The sequence below is a fragment of the Dromaius novaehollandiae genome, chromosome 4 (genome assembly GCF_036370855.1).
Source record: "Dromaius novaehollandiae isolate bDroNov1 chromosome 4, bDroNov1.hap1, whole genome shotgun sequence".
NCBI lineage: Eukaryota > Metazoa > Chordata > Aves > Casuariiformes > Dromaiidae > Dromaius > Dromaius novaehollandiae.
In genome coordinates, this window is record NC_088101.1 from 52,144,326 (window position 1) to 52,162,619 (window position 18,294).

General features: G+C 47.0%; 1 protein-coding gene across 1 annotated transcript in view; it reads left to right on the top strand.

Moving 5' to 3' along the window:
* Positions 1 to 16,859: 16,859 nt before the first annotated feature.
* STOX2 (storkhead box 2) overlaps positions 16,860 to 18,294 on the top strand; it is a 154,126-nt gene continuing 152,691 nt past the window's right edge. Inside the window, exon 1 of the mRNA XM_064511018.1 lies at positions 16,860 to 17,212. Within this exon, the coding sequence (XP_064367088.1) occupies positions 16,876 to 17,212 (337 nt within the window). The 5' untranslated portion in view covers positions 16,860 to 16,875. The remainder of the gene's footprint in view (positions 17,213 to 18,294) is intronic.

The following is an 18,294-nucleotide window of genomic DNA, read 5'->3' on the forward strand; positions in this document are numbered from 1 at the left end:
GTACTTCTGAAACTGTGTCCTTAATTGTATTGTTTTCGTAGCTATTGTTTATAGCCGTTTGCTGTTGTAGGCAGATACTTTTACTTAGAGCTGTTGTTCTGGACTTCAGTGCTATAACAACTGAGCAAAAGTATTGGACAAGTGTGTAAACATTCATTCCTGCTGGAAGGAGTGTAGGCTAGTTGGCTGCATTGACGATTATAGATATAGATATGAGCGTGCATAGCCTTTCTGTGGAGGGCAGGTGAAGATATTTAAGTAAGAGGTGGATGTTGTTGTTGTTAGGTATTAGTACAGAAGAGAAAAAGATGACTGAAAAACCTTGCTGGGAAGAACAAAATAAAATCTTCTGTGTTTTTTTTTTTTAATTTATTTATTTGCTGAAGCGATATGAATTAAGTGGCAGACCTGGAATAGGTATCTTATCTCTGGGCTCCATTTAAAAGACAAGAGCGGAAAATATTTCACTTCCAGATTTTTTTAAGCAGCCACTCAGATTACAGTAACTCTGGCATCTATGCTACTGCTTTTTGAAAGAAGTGTTGATGCAAGTATGCACTGGAGAACTGGGACACCTTTTTATTTTTTTCTTCTTGAAACAGTCTTAACAGCTAAATGATTTGAATTCCTTTTTGAAGGAGGTGAGCATAAAATGCTTTCTTGATTATAGCAATATGAGAGTCTAAGTGAACTGTGTAAATTAGTTTTTATTTAAAATGGTGAGTAGTTGTAGGCACTGTCTAAAAATAATACAAAAATTGAAATTGAAATATCCTACATCATGTAGGAAAAATTACTTATTACTTTTCTGTAGTTGCAATTTCTATTCTTTCTTCATTCCATTCCCCAAAAGAATCTTTTCTTGTTTTGTTTGAGCTTATTATAGCTGTAAAAACTACAAAGGAAAGATCTTGTCTTATTTGCCTATACATAGATTAAAAGGTGTGCCTAGTACTTTAAATGACTGATGTCAAGCAGAAACCACCTTTCTTAAAAACACTTGAAGTGATTAATGATGACTGTTTTCCTGACTCATAAGACTCTAATGCTGAGGGGAATATCTCATTCATAACAAATCCCATTGGAAGTCTTGATGGCGTGTATATTTACAGGTAAGTGCAGCTTTTTATCACTTTCTGTATTTTGATGAGCACCATTCAAACTTCAGTTCAATGTATATTACTTAAATGTAGGTTATTTTAATTGAAACTAATTAAGCGTCAAAGAAAAGAGAAGCTATTTTTAGACCAGTTTAAAAATAACTTTCGGGGGCGGGGGGGGGGGGGGCGGGGAGGCAGAGATCAACATGTTGAGACTGCTGCTGAGCTGGAGACTTAGCACTAGCAATACCCTTTCTTCCTGTCTTATGCTACTAAGTGTGTGAGGGGAGAAGAACATGTCCCATCACCTCAGATCTCCTGGCCTGAAGTGATGTCTGGAGCAAAACATGGTACTCTTGCCCTTCTTCATTGCTTCTGGCCACTAAACTTCTAGTTAAAAGAAGTTCAGGAAAAGCGAAGGATTTAATTCCAGATGGGTCTTTATGGTGGTCTACTATGCCTTCTCTGATCTTTGGCTTACAGAAGGGTTTTGGAGGGTCCAGCAGCTTGCTTTGGCATGTACTAGAGAACAAGATACTTCTTAATCTCTCTGAGCTTTCTCTGACTTGACAAGGGAGATTGGAAGTCTCCAGGTAAAAATACTTCTGCCTTGATTCTCCTTCAGGTTGGAGGTTGCTGTGTGTAAAGGAGGAGAAGGGGGTGGGGGGACAAAAACAAAAAAACCCACCTAAGTATGTCATTCCTTAACCCTGCCTGACTGCTTCCTTTTCCAAGAAATGGTGAGCTGCTGCTCCTTCATATCTTTTCAGTGAAGAAGTCAGGCTAAGTAAGAGACTGGAACAACAGAGAACATATGCAACCTACCTTCCCTGCCCTCCTGCAGGAACCCTATTCACAAGAGGCTGACAGGGCTACAAGAGTAATCTTTGCTCTAATTCAAGGGCTAGGTATTTCACCCAATTTACTGAAAAGGAGGATGGAAACCCATGCAGGACTTGTGAACGAGTGTCAGCTGTCTCAAATTCATAGTGAAGAGGTCAGTTGCATTGCATCTCAGCTTGCAGGATGTCAGGTATGCCCTGACAGACATTTGCCCGGTGGTGTACTGAGGCACTTTCTACTAGCCCAATAAGTTTGTCTCGTGATTGCCTCACCACAACAGCTCATAAAATTGTTCATGTTTATAACACCTTTTACCACACTGAGAACGTGGTTGTTTGATAATGTAAAAGGCTGCTGGCAGTGAGATGTGTAGTGAATAAAAATTAGGATGCATCCTAATTGACCATTGTATTTAAGAAAGATTCAGAAAGGAAACTTATCTAACATGTAAAATCAGATATTTTTAGAGAACTAGTTGTTGGGAACACTCACCAGTGATGGTTCTAGGACTCAGCCTGGTAAAACTAGGTAAAGGGAAAATAGTTACCAAGTGCTTTGAGTTTCTGCTAAAGTTTTAAACCCTAATTGTGTGGGCTTTTTGTTTGTTTTAAGTAAGTGACCAGAAACAAATTTAGCAGATGTAATAAGTGCTCACTGGGACCTGCTTAATCCTGTTTGATTTGAGGAGTGGTATGCTTGGCTATGCTTTCATGCAGTACAGAGATGACTTCAGAAAGTATGGGTATGGAATGGTCCTGAGATACATAAACTGGTCAAAATCTATTCCTGCTGTTCTGCTCTGCTTCTGTGATACTGGAAATCCCTCTCTATGGGCAAGGGTGCCATCCATGTCGGATGAGGCCATCTCCTCCCTCTGCTGGCAGGGGGAGGCTCAGGTGGGAGCCAGATCCCAAGGAGGTTGTGTTTTGCTGAGGCTATGAGCTTGCAGGAGCTCTGTGCATTCCTGCTATACATCAGGATCAGCCAGCTCAGCCTGTTTGCAGAAAGCACAACTGCAGCAGTTTATATGAACAAAGAGGGAAGCTATAAAAGGTGCCCCAACTTCTTCAGGAACTGCTTGCTCTTTGTAGTTGATGAATCTGTAATCACCTTTACCTGTCTGCAATACACATCCTGGAAGTACTGACACGCTAACATGTTTTGTGTTGCTTTAGGCTCTTATGGTCAGAAAGAAAAGCAGCTTTAGTTCTTGGTTCAGAAGCCTAGGAGCTTTTTTTTCCTCTCTGAACCTCACTTTTTACAAAATGCAGAACAGCTGTTCTCAAACCTTTATATCCTGCACTTCAGCTCTGGATGCTGAATGGTTCTCCTTTGGCTTACAGCACTCTCCTTCTCTCACATGCAGAGTACTTTTTTTTTTTTTTTTTTTTTGCATATTGTTAAGTCTATTGCACACTTTAAGCAACCTCATGCACGAAGTTTGTAGCACGCTGTTCAATACCTGCACCCTTTTTCCAGGGAGAATAGCTGTAGCTCTAGCAAGGGATGCTTGGTGACCATCTCTGTCTTCCCCTGATCAACAGAAGAACATTTAGCTCTTTCTCCTCTATTTCAAAGTCCCTCTAGGAAAAAACACAAAGAATTCTGACTCAACCTAGGGTAGATAGTAAGGACAATCTGTCCTTTTTTATACAATTTCTGACTCCACTCCTTTTTTTTATACAATTTCTGAAACACCTCTTCTTTCTCTGTTATCCTGAGATTGAACCCCAAAGGGCATGCTCTACAGCTGAAGAGCCTCCAAATCTGGTGTGTGCATACTTGGTCATCACATCTTAAAGTCCCTCAAATTAGCAGTAAGTAACCTTCTTCACCTGGTGCTGCAGAAGGCTTGATGTTCTTTTGCTTTGTGGTCTCATAGCCTGTGAAATGTAACAAAATTTGAGAGACTGTTTCACGTTGTAGAATGTTGCACAGCTGGACTTGAGTGGTAAGCTCTGCGAAAAAGAGTAGGCTAGATTAATATTGCTTGTCCATGTTTTTGTTATCATTAACATGTTATCCTGAAACAATTTTAGTTTTGGAGGAGGTATGGGGAGAATATATGCTGCAAGTACTAATAAGAGTAGCTTAGACTTTAGGAAAGCAAAACTCTCAGTTTCTCAGCATTGCCATTCTTCATATTTGCAAAGAGGAGGCAAGTGCTAGATAGTTAAAACCAGACGTTTATGTGTTCAAATAGGATTTTTGGATGCCCCCAAACTGTATGCAAGACAACATAATTTCCCTTACCTGAATAGAATGTTAATCCAATTTTTTAAAAAGAAATTTCTATTTTGGCAAGTTTCCATGCCAAATCTCTAGATGCTTTGCTAGGGAACATGATATTGTGCAAAGGCCATCAAGTTTGTACAGCCATGCTTGTTGGATGCTTTGTATCAATACAAAACTATGTTAACTATGCATACTAGTTATTGTAGTCTGAACTTGCCAATGGGATGAGGAAATCAGGAGTCAAAAATTTCTCCCTGGAAAGTAAATGAAAACACGTAGCTAGCATTTTTTCCCTGTATTTAGGAGTTGCTAGAAAGTACCTGATTCCATCAGGTATTCAAAATTGACCTTCAAGCTGAGATTTTAATTATTTTTTCTAGAAGGTGAACAGTTCATCATCCAACAGTCATTCTAACCCACAGCATGCACCCACTTTCTCCCTGTAAACCATTTTGCATGCAAATGCTTAATTTTGTTTTATCTTCATTCTTTAGCAATTGCTGTGGGTTTTTTGAATACTTTATGAACTACATTTTAATGTCATTAAAGGAAAAGCTTGAGCTTTTAAAATATTTGTTTTTCCTTACTTGAATGGTATTTTTTGCCATCTGCTAATTAAAATAGTTTGGGAGATGAATAATTTAAAAGTTATTATGTATAATATTGAATCCAGGTGATTTTCATTATGCAGCTATATGCACATACTATATATATATATATATATATATATATATATATATATATATATATATATATATATATATATATATATATATATATATATATATATATATATATATATATATATATATATATATATATATAACATACGTATGTATACTCAGACATACATGCCTTTATGTGTGTCAGTGAAATAACTCCCAGTAGGACAGAAATAAATGCCCAAACAATGAGAGAAACTCTTGAATTTCAGTTCAGCATCCTGTCTGGAAGGTATTCCATTAGTTTGCAGCACTGACTGAACCCAGCCTCATTTCACCATATGATTTCAGGATGCCATCTTAGAAATCCCCTTGCCTTCTGTCTTTTCAAGCAGGAGAGTTATAGCTGTATTGCAGCACATTAAAATGGGACTTAAATTCTCTCTGTAGCCTACAGGCAGAAGTAGGCACTTGTCCACAGGAAATAACTGAGTGCTGCTATCCATGAGAGCTGTGTTAACTGACATATTCCAAAATCTCAAAGAGAACTGTCATTTCATGTTGTTTCACTGTTACGGGTGTCAGAGCAGCAAGCACGGCAGATGCCACAAGGGTGGCTGCAAGAAGCAGCTTGAAAAGGAGACCGACGTAGGGGAGAGCTGTCGCTGGGGCCCCGAGGAGTGCTGGAGGTGCCGAGGGGACGCCCGGCATGCTACATGCAGCAGTTGAGATTTGAGTCTGTTTACAAAATAAGCTGCTATAATAAATATCAAAACATGTATGATGATCACTGAGGGAAGGACATTAGAAATGCACTTAAATATTTGAGTATTTACCATTCAGTTCTCCGTATTAGTTTTTCTCTGGGCCAACATTTGGGAGCTATGAAGCAAAATATTTTAGTCCAGTTTTCAATCACCAGTCTCTTTATAACAAAGAAAACTATTTTTTCCCTCTATCTGCTACAAAATAACCTGTTTATAAGATGTTTACCTGACTAGGAGGTTGTAGACAGGTTATCTTTATAGCTATCTTTTTTTAAAAGTCTCTCTCCCAGGGTTACTGGTCCACTAAAGGCTTTTATATGGATAATGTAACAATTGCCTGTGTTAATTTATGACCTTGAAGATACTCATTGCTCAGAGTGGATTTGGACTTCAGAAGTTTTCAGTTCAAATATGCTTATAGCCCAGGAACGAAGCGGGTGCTGATAAGAATGATAAATGAATTCAGTGAACGAGTTTCTAGGTAGTGAGAAAGAAATGCAGCAATCCTCCTTAACCAGATGCTACAGAATGCACATGGCAACTTTAACAGAAATAGTTCCCTATTTCATATGTTAGTTACATACCTGTACTCTTCACAGCAATAAACTGGGGTCACTGGGCTGATGGGGAGGGAGCTGTGCTGATTTGCGCCCAGTGGGAATCCGGCACATCGTTCTTCACCCTGGGGTTGTGCTGGGTGCAAGGGGCGCTGCTGCTCGGAGCTTACGTGGCTTACCTGGGACTGCATTGCTGGGGGAAATACGGTGCTGCTTGTAAGCACGGGCTATAAGTTACGAGCTATCCATGATGTGGAGAGGGTGTTGTTTTTCTATACGGAAATAGAGATGTATGGCTGTGATTAATCTGCATGTTTATTACTGTAATACAAATCACTGTGGTAAACTTTGGCTTAGGATTACTCTCTTATTTCTAGGTAAATTAAACTGATGTTTTATTAATTTCTCTTTAATGAGGAGATCAACAAACGTTGGCTGTTGAACTCTGCTGTATAGCCTTTACCGCAAGTAACCCACGTTCCTAGGTCATAACGCTGCAGGCCGTCAGGATTTGCCCCTTGTGCCCCCCCTTTTTAAATTGATACCTGCTACCATTAATTCACAAACAGCAAGTTGTGAAGTTGGCAGAATTTTATATAACTCTATTCTAAAACATCAGTGCAAAACCAGTGTCTAGTTTATTGTGAAGCTGACGGTCATTTACTGGAAATCAGGATCGTCATCTCCCGGAGTTTCCTCTGCAGCCATGCCTGGAAAGGATGGCTGCTCTCCTGTCTGCTTCGAAACAAGGTGGACGGCACCCCTGAGGCATGTATTCCTGGGGCAGCTGCAGGAGATACAGCAGTTCCCTGAGCACAGTAAACTTGCAATGGTACCAAAAAAAAAAAAAAAAAGCATGGCTTTTTCCACTCGGATTGCATGAGTCTTGCCCGGCCTAAGGTGGCAGGAGGCTACTTGAAAGCTTTCTCCAGTTCACCCTGCAAAGAAGCAAAGGATTTGGCATCCCCTCACTTTTGGCTAGCAAAAGATTTTGCTTCCACAAGCCTGCAGCTGCCTCGAGATTTGGACAGGCGTCAGGACAGCTATAAGGGACAGAAATATTTGCAGCAATGCACAGAGGCTGCCTATCTATCTTCTCCCTACCAACATTGCATGTGTGTGAAGAGTGTTTGGAGGTTGCCATAGGAATGCCGTACCCACTGTGGTTTTGGGATTCACCAGCCTTTCTGACCACTTTTTTTTCCTCTCTCTCTCTCTCTCTCTCTCTCTCTCTTTTTTTTTTTTTACACTAATATTGCAGCAGGATATTATGTCTATACCTAAATGCACAGATCTCAACCAAATGCATCTACAGAGCCATAGGCCAGACTCAGCAAGGAATCAGACACTGATAATTAGACTGGGATGAAATGTAAGTCCCCTAAATCCAGAAATGAGATCTTAAAATCTTCCTGACAGCATTTAATTCTGTGAGCTGGTTCCCACCCTCTGGAAGTAGCCCCAGGACAGGCGGGTTGGACTCCCGTGGCAGGGACGTGGAATGGAGCCTGCGCTCTGCCCCCAGCCCGCTGCATGTGAGCGAGAGCCCTGACTCTGAACGAGGTTTAAAAAACAGGTTTTGTTTTTGAAAGATGGTGGATAGACACCTGACTCCGGGGGGGTTTCAGGAGTGCATTTCCGAGGAAGATCATTAAGCCCTAGAGAAACAATTTTCTAAGAATCTCTCAGTTCTACCTTGGTTAATGACACTTGGTAAATGTGGGGGTGTAACTCTCCTTTCTTGCCTTTAGCATGTCTCTCTCACTATAGCATCAGCGCCCTTAACCTACACTCTTGGTTTGTGTTTGGTGTTGTGCTAATCTGCAGTCTGCAGAGCTAAGGCTCACTCCAAACACCCTTCCTGCTGCGCACAGTTGTTGAGGCGTTGCACCGACCCGGCTCTATTCTGCTAGCAGCTTGCAAAATGCTGAAATTGTATTTTAGTGGCCACACTGTATTTCAAAATCATCTCGGTATTTTGCCTATGGTCTTATATTTCCTCTTGGAAAGCCTGCTAATGACAAAAAGAGGAAACGCTGGTGTATTCAACAACAAAAAGACCCTGCATTGCGAGCTATGCTCTTCTTTCGCTGGCTCCTGGAGTTGTAGTTTGCATTAGTATTAGAATCCGTGGGTGCTACAGCCTATTATCTTTTATAAATTTTCCTGAGGATATATGTGCACTAGTGACTGATTTCACAATATATCTTGTATAGCTATTTCCAATAAGAAAAGCCACCAAACCTGCATAAATCTTGAACTGTGATTTTTCTGCCTCTCCCCGCCATGGTGTTTCTGGCACGCTTTGGGCCACTGGAGCCGTGCGTGGGAGCTGTACCGACTCCCTCAGGCAGCACGCGCAAGCCCCAGGCACGGCTTCCCCTCACCTGCGCCAGGCGCAGCCCGCAACAGCTTTTCCAGCCCTGCACTTTGGGAATATCCACATGCTGCCAAGGTATCCAGCACGGGTGCAACAAGCTCCAGCTCTTAAAAAATGTGAAAGGTGCCCATGGTAAAAAACACGGTGTGTGAAAGCTGCTGTGCTCTGAGACAGAAATAAATACCTCCTTCTCTTAACTGTGCAGAACTGGAGATTAGGTTTGTGCAGGGATCAAATAAAAATAATCATACTTCTGCTCATCTGGGGCAAAGAGGAACATTACTGCAAAATAAGAGCAGCGATAGTGTATAAGGACTAAGATCTGTCAAAAGATTAATGTAATTCTATGGAAAAACCTGACTGCCGAGATTGTGTATGATTAAACTGCATGAAAGAAAAAATGAGTCTGCCAGAAAAATAAGAGTTATAGGAATGCGCTGGGAAACGCTGCCTGGGGTGCCGCTGCCGAAGGGGCGAACCAAAGGGCAGCACGGTGCGGGATGACGTCCCCCCGGCACCCTGCTGTCCCCTCTCCGCCTCCCGGCGGGGCGATCCTGCCCTTCGGGGGCAACGGCAGGTTAGCCTGTGAAGGACCACCAGATCCGGCACTGGCTTAGCACCCTCGATAGCCACCGCACCTCTGAATATCCTCCTTCAGCTGCAGGAGGCAGAAGTATGAACGCTAACGCTAGCTGTTAGGTTTCGTTATTTGCAGGGTTTTTTTTCCCTACATTAAAATAAAGGAAAAGCCAAAGTAGTCTTTTTTCCTATGTCTACAACTTACCCTGGCATAGCTGCTCCTGTACACACGCCTGTGGTAAGTACTGCTCATTCCCGTCTCCCCCTCGCAAAGAAATTCTCTGATTCTTGGACATTATCGTCCAACTCTCTTTCGCACGAATGGGAAGTGGCAGCACCTTCAATTTTTATAAACAAATAGACAATGTTGTTTCTTCGAAAATGAAGTGAAAGCTCCTTGAAATCTCCAAAGAGACAGGCGAGGGGAAGAGGGTGGTGCTGGACATGGAGGAAGGACGAGGAGTATCGTTTATAAAGCGCTGTTTATGCTGTGGTACTCTACTCACAATTAACAGCAACTACTGACAATGCCTGAGATGTTTAAGGCAATAAGCCAGCAACGGCCATTGTCCCAGGAGGAACAAAAGCCCAACTTTCTGGTTTAGTGTGGCGTTGGGTCCACAGATAATCTTCAAAGAGGAGCTGCAAAATTTAAAAGGTATTAAGCTCTGGGAGATTTAAATCTGGCACACCTGGTTTATAAAGGGTTTTCTTCTGGATGCTGCTGTGTTTTCATTTTTACGCCGGAGTGCCAAGGGCGGTTTTCTCTGTCAAACGGAGACTCTTGACCTTGTAGTCAGGATGACAGGAGAGTTATCCCAGGGTGTGCCCACACCTGCCGGGCAATATTAGGCGCAAAATGGAGCTGTCTGTCTTCTTTAGCTAAAGTGGTTTCACAAATACTTCATAAATGCTTGTCTCCACAGAGCAGAGCTGTCTGTATTATCTCAGTAGATTCAATATTGAGATTAATGACGAGGAGGGTCACTGGTTAAGCTGTCTAATCCTGACAAGCTGAGGCAAAGCGAGGAGGCAGGAGCAAAGCGAGGTGGCAGCTGAAAATACCTGCGGGAGAGTAATATCAGTCCCAGGAGCAGACAGAGCGGGCTGGAAAGTGTGCAACGACTTGCAAAGCATACCCTGCCATGTCACGGGCTTGGTGGCACTGGAGAAGGACCAGCTGGGACACTGGGCACACACGTCTCAACTCCCACAACTTAAAGCAGAGCTTACACTAGCGATTACAGCTGTTATAAGAAGTCTAATACAGCGGGGCAGATGTTCAGGAGACGGGAGCCAAATTGTCACTTATGCAAAAGACTTAGCAATAAAAAAGGGCTATTAAAATGGGAACGAATTCTCTCCACCGCCCCTTTCGCTGTCTCTGTGTTGCCAAAGGGGCCCTGAGAGTGAGCACCTCGCCCGCCAAGCTGCAGGTTTGTCCCTTTGTTTCGAGCGAGTAGGAAATAACCCGGGAGCGGAGAAGCTGGCTGCAGGCAGACGTGGTGGTGTTAATGGGTACGAGGTCTCGGGACTTGCCGTCCCCATCGGTGCTACCCGGCGCCGGCAGGGCTGCAGCTGGTGGTGCTGGAGAAGCTGGTTATCTCCTCCCAGATGAGCATTTTCGGGGGTTTTCCACTGTCACTCACCAGCTAACAGAGCGAAAGGGGGTGGCTAGTATCATACCACAGCCCGCATCCAAATGTTTTTAAAAGTAATAGCAGGCATTTTAAAAGTAATCGCAGGCAGCTGTAAGGTGCCTTTTACCTTTGTATCTGCGAACCGATTGTGCCTTTGGCTGTATGCGTTCACTGGGAGGAGGAAACCTAAGGCCTGAAGTGAAGTGTAAAGAGAGAAGAGTATTAACAGAGCAGAGGAAATGCGGTAGGACCTGCAACGCCGGCGCTGGAGCCTGGCGGGTGGTGGAGGCGGGGGCGGCGGGTTGTGGTGCCCAGAGGAAGGCTGCAAGCGCTGATCTGCTCTCGTGAAGCGCGTCGTGGTCGGTGGGTCGACACACACGATGTGGGAAAAGCTCAGGATATACTTCCAGAAAGAAGGGGTAGGGTCACCACGCTCTCCTTTACATCCCTCACTGAACGGGGTCCCTGCAGGAAAATGGAGCCGGTACAGGGCTGGAGTTGGAGCCATCAGCGATATGTGTCACATGAGCAAGGACTTCCCTTTGCTTCACTCGGCCTATGCTCACCATACTCTTTGGGGTGTATGTATGGTGATTTCATTCTCCTAGGTGCAATTTTGCACTGCCCGTAGCATTTACTCTCAGGACTTGCCTTGCCCTACGTGTGAAGGAGCAACAGGTGGAAAGCACACCTACACGAAGCAGAGCAATATCCGATCAAAATGACAAGGCTGGCGGAGACCCTCTGGTCTCCCCCAAGCTGACCCTGGAGGTGTCAACTCAGGCACCCTCCGGTGTTGGCTGGTACTGGCCCTCCTTGCTTGGCTGAGTCAGCCATGAGAAAAGCCCACACGCTCCAGGCCACAGGCTGCGAAAGCAAATACAAAGAAGGGCAGAGAAATAGATAGTATTGCTCTTTCTTCCAAAGCACTCATGAAAATTAATGGCCATTTCATTTAAAGTTTCTTTTCATTACCGGTAGGGGAATCATTAAAAATACCGTATTCTTTTGGTATATCAGTGCCTGAGCTGCTTGAATATATTCTTAGTGGTCCTTGCAAGGCAATTCTGACAAGGAGATACTTTAGGCAAATTGGTGCATCATTTCCATAATTAAAATTGCATGTTACCTGCAAGTATTGAGTCCTTTATAGCTCCAACAGAGCAGAGCTGCACAGTTTGAAACAAAATTCTGTCTCCGCCAAATAAACTGTCTAAAACCAGTCCTAGTGTCTGGCTGTAACCTGGCCAAATCAGCTGTGCAATGGGCCCAAATCCCTACCAGATAAGAGACAATTATAGGTTGGAAGACACGTGAAAACTTCTCTGTTCTAGATAAATATATGTATAGGGTTAAGATACACACATACCCTTCTCCTCCCTCCCTATCAATTTCCTGGCCTTGGCAGTCAAGAATTTCCTATGGCGGGAATCTATTCTGGCTCCATTTCTCTGCACTGATCGTTAAAAACACTGTGATGAGCTGTTTTACTAGCTGTTGGCTTCAAAACATTTAATAAGTCTCATTCCCATCTTTGCAACTTCATCAATAAATAAAATAAAAGGGCCTTCCAGGTCAGGAGTTGTAGAGCCACTTATTTACTGTATCTCTAAACATAGGCACCTGAGTGTGAATGTGACAGATGTGTAGCCTTGTATTATACATGTTTTGTGAGTAAATTGAGAACTTGTTTTCCACGTCTGCTAGGAGGTGATTTTTATCCTGGTCAGTTTAACTTCCCTAGTATATGTAGACTGTTGTTAAACAGACAATAGATAATTGGACCCTGCCTGTTCACCTCTCCAAACAGTAGTGATCTCATGGCAAAAAATTCATATTGTTGCCAAGGATTTTCCTCAAGAGGAAGATGGGCAGACCTGCCGTAACCAGGAATCACCTCTCCTTTCTTGGGAGTGCTCTTTGCCCCCAGGATCCCTCTGGATGCCAGCAAGTCTGAGTCAGGCGGAAGTGCAGAGCTTAAAACTTACGAAGTCAGCTGTTTGCTGCGCGGTTTGCTAGCACGCTGGCCGCTTTGGAGCGGGCTCGTCACTCCGCACGCGGGAAACTCCCATGGACTGCAGTGGGAACGTTGCCCGAGTAAGGACTTCTGAGTAGGGCTTTTGGATTGGAGATGGCAGGACAGGACCGAAAGCTGCAATACTTGGCTCCGACCCGAGTAGAGGCTGTCAAATAGCAATCCCCATGCTGCTTCTGATTAACAGATCTCAGGGAACTTTACAAACGGGAGGAAGTATTATTATCCTCATATTACAAAAGCAGGTTACCAAAACAAAAGGGGAAAGGAAAATGAAGTGTTGTTTTATGAATTCTTGGCTGCAAATCTGTGTTTTCATGTGATGCAAACTATGCAAATATAGAGTTATATTTACCTACAGAGGCTGCCACAGTTCGGGGAGCAGATTTAAGAAGCAGCTACTACAATGCGTCTTCCATGGTCTTGCTATTCTCAGATAAAAGCTGCCAGCTCTTTCCGATCGCCGTTGTTTTGGAGCATTCACTCTTTCGATATGGCTCCTGCTTTTTCTCAAGTATGGCAAAAAGAGCACCAGGGCTACCTGTTATGAGCATACTCCCTCCTGGCCCCTCTCTTACCTGCATGTCCACAGCAGTACAGAGAGAAGCTGGAGCCAGTTTACATGGCCTCCGTGTGCGCCGCGCAGCAGCTCTGGCCAAGCCCGTGCAGCTCCCTCCTGGGGCAGGAGGAGAGGGCAACACTTGTCAAAATTTATTTGTGAAGTCTGCAAGTTCAGTTCTTGTTGCTGTTGCAGTAAGTGCTGTATTTGATGCCGGCAGTCCCACACGGCTCTGTTTCACAGCTGCAACTGCAGGCAGCACTAGCGTAAGTCTCCAGCTTAAATCAGTCTTCCAAAGGGAAACAGATGCATGTATGTTCCAGGAAAAAAAAAAAAATCCACAGACAGAAACATCTTAACAATTCATCTTGTAGCTGGTAGCTCCATGGTGGCTTGGCAGTTCGCTGCTAGAAACTTCAGCCATCCAAAAACCTGCTGAAGTGTAACAACAGCTTCTTTGCCGGAAAGAGGTGACTCTGCTGGAGAGTGTACAGGACTCTTTTGCCAGGTAACACCACTGGCCGGATGGTGAAGGAGGGAAGGTTTTGTTTCTTCTTGTATAAAACCACTATAGAGATTCAAAAAAATGTTCCTCCTCTAGGAATTGCACTTTAAAAACCCCTCACAGGAGAAATCTTCAATACGCTGCTTGCTGACTTACTGTCTGAATACTGTATCTTAAACAACAAATGATGTGCTGACGTACTCTTTAGGCTGAAAATCACGCAACTTGCCTTATTGTATACAAATCAAGAATGTCCAGTTGCCATTTAAAAATACACCTCACATCAGCCTTTCTTTTGCATTATGTGGCACTGACGACTTGTAGGAGACTTTTCTTTTCCCAGGGAGTTTTTAATAAAGAGAAACCCGTTTGTAGCACACAGATTTACCACACCTAAGCTCTGGATCAGGCAATAGAAATAGCCAAAGACTTCAGCCCCGTCAGGTTTGTTTGGCTTTCTGCTCCTTACTAGAACAACCTCAGCTTGCTGCAGACCTCCTGCCGCTGCTGACGCATTTCAGGGAGAGGTGCCCAAGTCTTCGAGGGCCGCCTTACCCCGGTGAGGTGAACGTCTGCCTTTCCAAACACTTCAGGGACACTTTGAAATTCCACTCGCCCTGTTTCCATCACTTGACCATAGAAAGAGTCTAGGCTGTCTTCTCGCCTGTATTTCCATTGGTAAATACCAGATTAGCTTTAATCTGGCTAGAGATCTCGAATATTTGGCAGAAGTCCCTTGGAGCGAGAGCGAATGAAAGGGAAGGAGATGCTGTTTAACCCCAGACTGGGAAGCAACAAAATGCAAATAAAGCAAAGCGAACCCAAATCCCCCAAATTCTGAGGCGAGGCCATTTGAATGAGGAGTGAGATGGGGAAAAACGAAGGAAATAACGAAGGTACACATTTGTCGCCTACAGCCTTTGTCCAGACCCTTGAAACAACAGGGAGTCTTTTAATGGGGACCTTGGGGTCCCGCTCAGCTCACGCTGGCAGTGACTTTTTGGGAATGGCATCTAACCCCGAGGGTGAGATATATCTTGACTTGTGCCAGAGTCACCATGCTCTGTCCAACTTGTTTCGGACGAACTGTACCCTGTTGTCTCTCATTATCTTGTCATTAGGGCTTTTTTCTCCCCGTACACACCTGTACACAAATGCAGGGGGACCCGTCCAAACCAGCGCTGGGCATTGCCCCTCGGGTCGCGCCCGCTCCTCTCGCGTCCGGGCCCTGCGGACGAGCAGAGCGGGTGCCACCAGCGCCGACAGCATGCCAGCAGCCCCCCGGCAGCCCTGCGGGCAGGGAGAAGCCCAAACATCATGGCCCAGCACATTCCACATTCGGACTGCTGTCGTCAGCAAGAGGCAGTAATTACGTGGCCTCCTTACTAAAGCAAGAGGGACGTGTGAGAAACACATGCTACAGCCGAGGTAGCCGTTGCAGTGGATTCCCCCTGGCTGGGCAGGGCTGGCAGGCGGCCTGAGGAGGAGGAGGAGGATGAGGGCTCCAGCGCCGGCGGCTGGCGGTGCCGGGCAGGGTAGGTGTGCCGCGTGGAGGTGGGAGCCCAGCTCCAAGCCACAGAGGATGGGAGTGAAGCAGGGTGAAGGACAAGGTGGTGAAATCCGGGTGGGAGAGGATTAGCCGGCTGCGGATTAGCCTGCGCGGGAGGACAAGCCAGGGCCAGGAGGGTGCTGACGGCAGAGAGGGGTTACTCCAAACGCCTTGCAAGGGCAGCAAAATGACTGTGTGGCATGTTTTGCCACACAAATTGCCTCAGAATTGGTATCGAGGGTAAAACAAAACACCACTAATGGCGAGGATGCTGGCCAGCGCTCGGATTTGGCGGCCAGAGGCAAAAGCTGGCATCCTGTCTGTGAACGCTCGGTACATATGAGGCTCAGAAGCCAAAAAAAGTCGAAAGGCTTCATCTGACTCCTTTGTTTTTGCAGGTAGGAATGAAAAAAAAAAACAAAAGAGCAACCGAAGCTTTGTGTTGCCTGCGGAGCCTAATGAGCGGGCGAAGTGTCGCTGGACGAGCCCCGCACAAAGGCAACGCGCAGGCCAGTCCGGCCCAGAGGAGTCGAAATGAGAGTGTGATGTGAGAGATAAAAGCCTGATACAGTGCAGAGAGGGGAGAGGCACAAGGCAGTAATAGCACGAGTATGAGAAGGTCATGACAGCGGTTTCAACACAGTGAAACTCGCTATTTTAAGAGGCAACCAGCGGCTCAGGTGAGCTTTTTGGAGCAGCCTGCAGGACAACACGGATGCCGAGGGCTCCTCTTTGAAGCTTACGGCTGAGTGAAAACGTGAAAGTGCTCCTTTGAAATACTGACAGAGGCACAATCAGAAGTACTGCCGGGCGAGACCAGGGGGGTCTGGAGATCTTGCTGTGCTGGATTTTTGAGGAGGGTCTGTGGAAAATTCATAAGCTCTGTGCATGACTCTAAATGACTCACCGGGACTTTGAACTACGTGTTTTGCCTCTAGTTTCCCCGTTGGTAAAGGTAGTTGTGTAAAACTCTTTGAGATGTTGGCAGCTCTGATCGTACTCAGTACAGGGTTTGTAGGACAAAACCCAAAAAGGAGCGGGGATATCAGAGGGGCCTTAGCTGCCAAACAGCTGCTGGGAGAAGGAAACGGCTACGGACGGGGAGTCCCACGCGCCCAAAAGGAGGGCAGCGCCGAACGGGGGCAGCTCCCGGGGGAAGTGGCGAGAGGTGTCGACGTTAGCGAATACGGGCGAAACAGGTTACAACCGCCGCTGATGCAGAGGCGGCTGCAGCCCCCAGCGCTGCGGGGCGGCTCCGCGCGCGGCCCGCCCGCTTCTGCCGCTCCCCTCCGGGGCGGCGCGGCGCGGCGCGGGGGCGGCGCGGCGGGGCCGGGGCCGGGGCCGGGGCCGGGGCCGGGGGCGGCGCGGAGCCGAGCCGGCGCGCAGGGCAGCGCGGCAGAGCGCGGGGAGGCGGCCGGGCCGGGCCGGGCCGGGGCATGGCGGGCGGCGGGCGGCGGTAGGGCCATGCCGCGGCGGGCGGCGCGGTGCCTGCAGATCGCCCCGCACTCCCTGGCCATCGTGCTGGGCGCCGCGGCGGCGCGGCCGGGGGGCGGCGGGGCGGCGGCGGAGCTGGGCCGGCACCGCGTCGGCTACGAGATCTTCGCGGACTTCAAGCGGGAGAACATGCAGCACTTCTGGGACCGGCGGGCCACGGCGGCCGTGGCCGAGACCTTCTTCCTGGGCTGGATCGACGAGCAGGTGCTGCTGGTGCAGGGCAAGGAGGAGCACCTGGAGGTGCTGCGGCAGGGCTGGGCGCGCCGCTCCCTCAAGCCCCCCAGCGGCTTCCACATCAAGTGCCTGGGTAGGTGCGGGCCGGGCCGGGGGCCGGGGCCGGGGCCGGGGCCGGGGCCGGGGCAGGGGCGAGCCCGGGCCCGGGCCCGCGCCGTCGGGGAGCGGCGGCTGCGGCGGCGCTTCTAGCTGCGGGCTCGGGTTTTGGAGGCCCGTTTCCCTCTCGCCGGCGAGGCTGAGCCGGGAGCTGTATTTTTATTCTTCTTATTATTATCACTTTTTATTTATTTATTTTTAAGCGTGCCCCTCGCGGGGTGAAGTGCCCCCCCCCCCCCCCGGCAGCCTGGCCGCGCTGCCGGCCCCCGGGCTACGCACGGGGTGGGGGCGGGCGCCTCTCCCCAACTCCGCAACGCTGCTCGCGCTTAAAAAAGAAACTTTTAGCTTATTTTATTGGCGCTGCAGTCACTCCGCCTAAAATAAGAGTGCCGCCCGCTTCTGCTTGGCTGGTGTTTCCCGTTGCGTGGGGACCTGGCGTGAGCCCGTGCATCAGCACAGGCCCTTCCGTGGGAAGCAGCAGCGGCGGGAGGTGAGCGAGGCTCTCCTGCAGCACGGGCCAGCAGGCTTTCGGGGCTGGAAACGCAAGTCCGCCGCGGGTTGACGGCCTGCGTTACGGGGCCGTCCCCGGGGGAGCCCTGCGTTCGTGCCTGGCCGCCTAAGGACCGGCACATCCTCCTCTGAATATTCTTCAGGGAAAAGAAAAGAAACTTAGCATGGACAGCAAAAGTTTGCAGTGCTTATTTTGGCATGAAAAAACACAAGAAATAAAGCTCTGTCTTTTGGTGCATGTTGGGAAGTTGCAAAGGGTATCAGAGCTAAATTTTCCATAGGACTTGGGCTATCCTGCAGCCCTCACAGCTTGAAACGTGCAGCTTTCCTTGCCAGAGAAGACAGCCCGTGAAGATTGGTTCGATGGCCGTGACGGTCTCGTTGATCCCCACGGCCACTGCGGTGGTGATGTTGAGGGAAACTTGTCTTTTCCTTCCACATCGGTTTCTTACTCGGTGGGCACTCAGGATAGCTCACAGTTAGAGGTGCTGTCTCTCCAGAGGGAGTTTCAGATCTTTAAAACAAGATGCTCCCATGAATTTCTTGTAA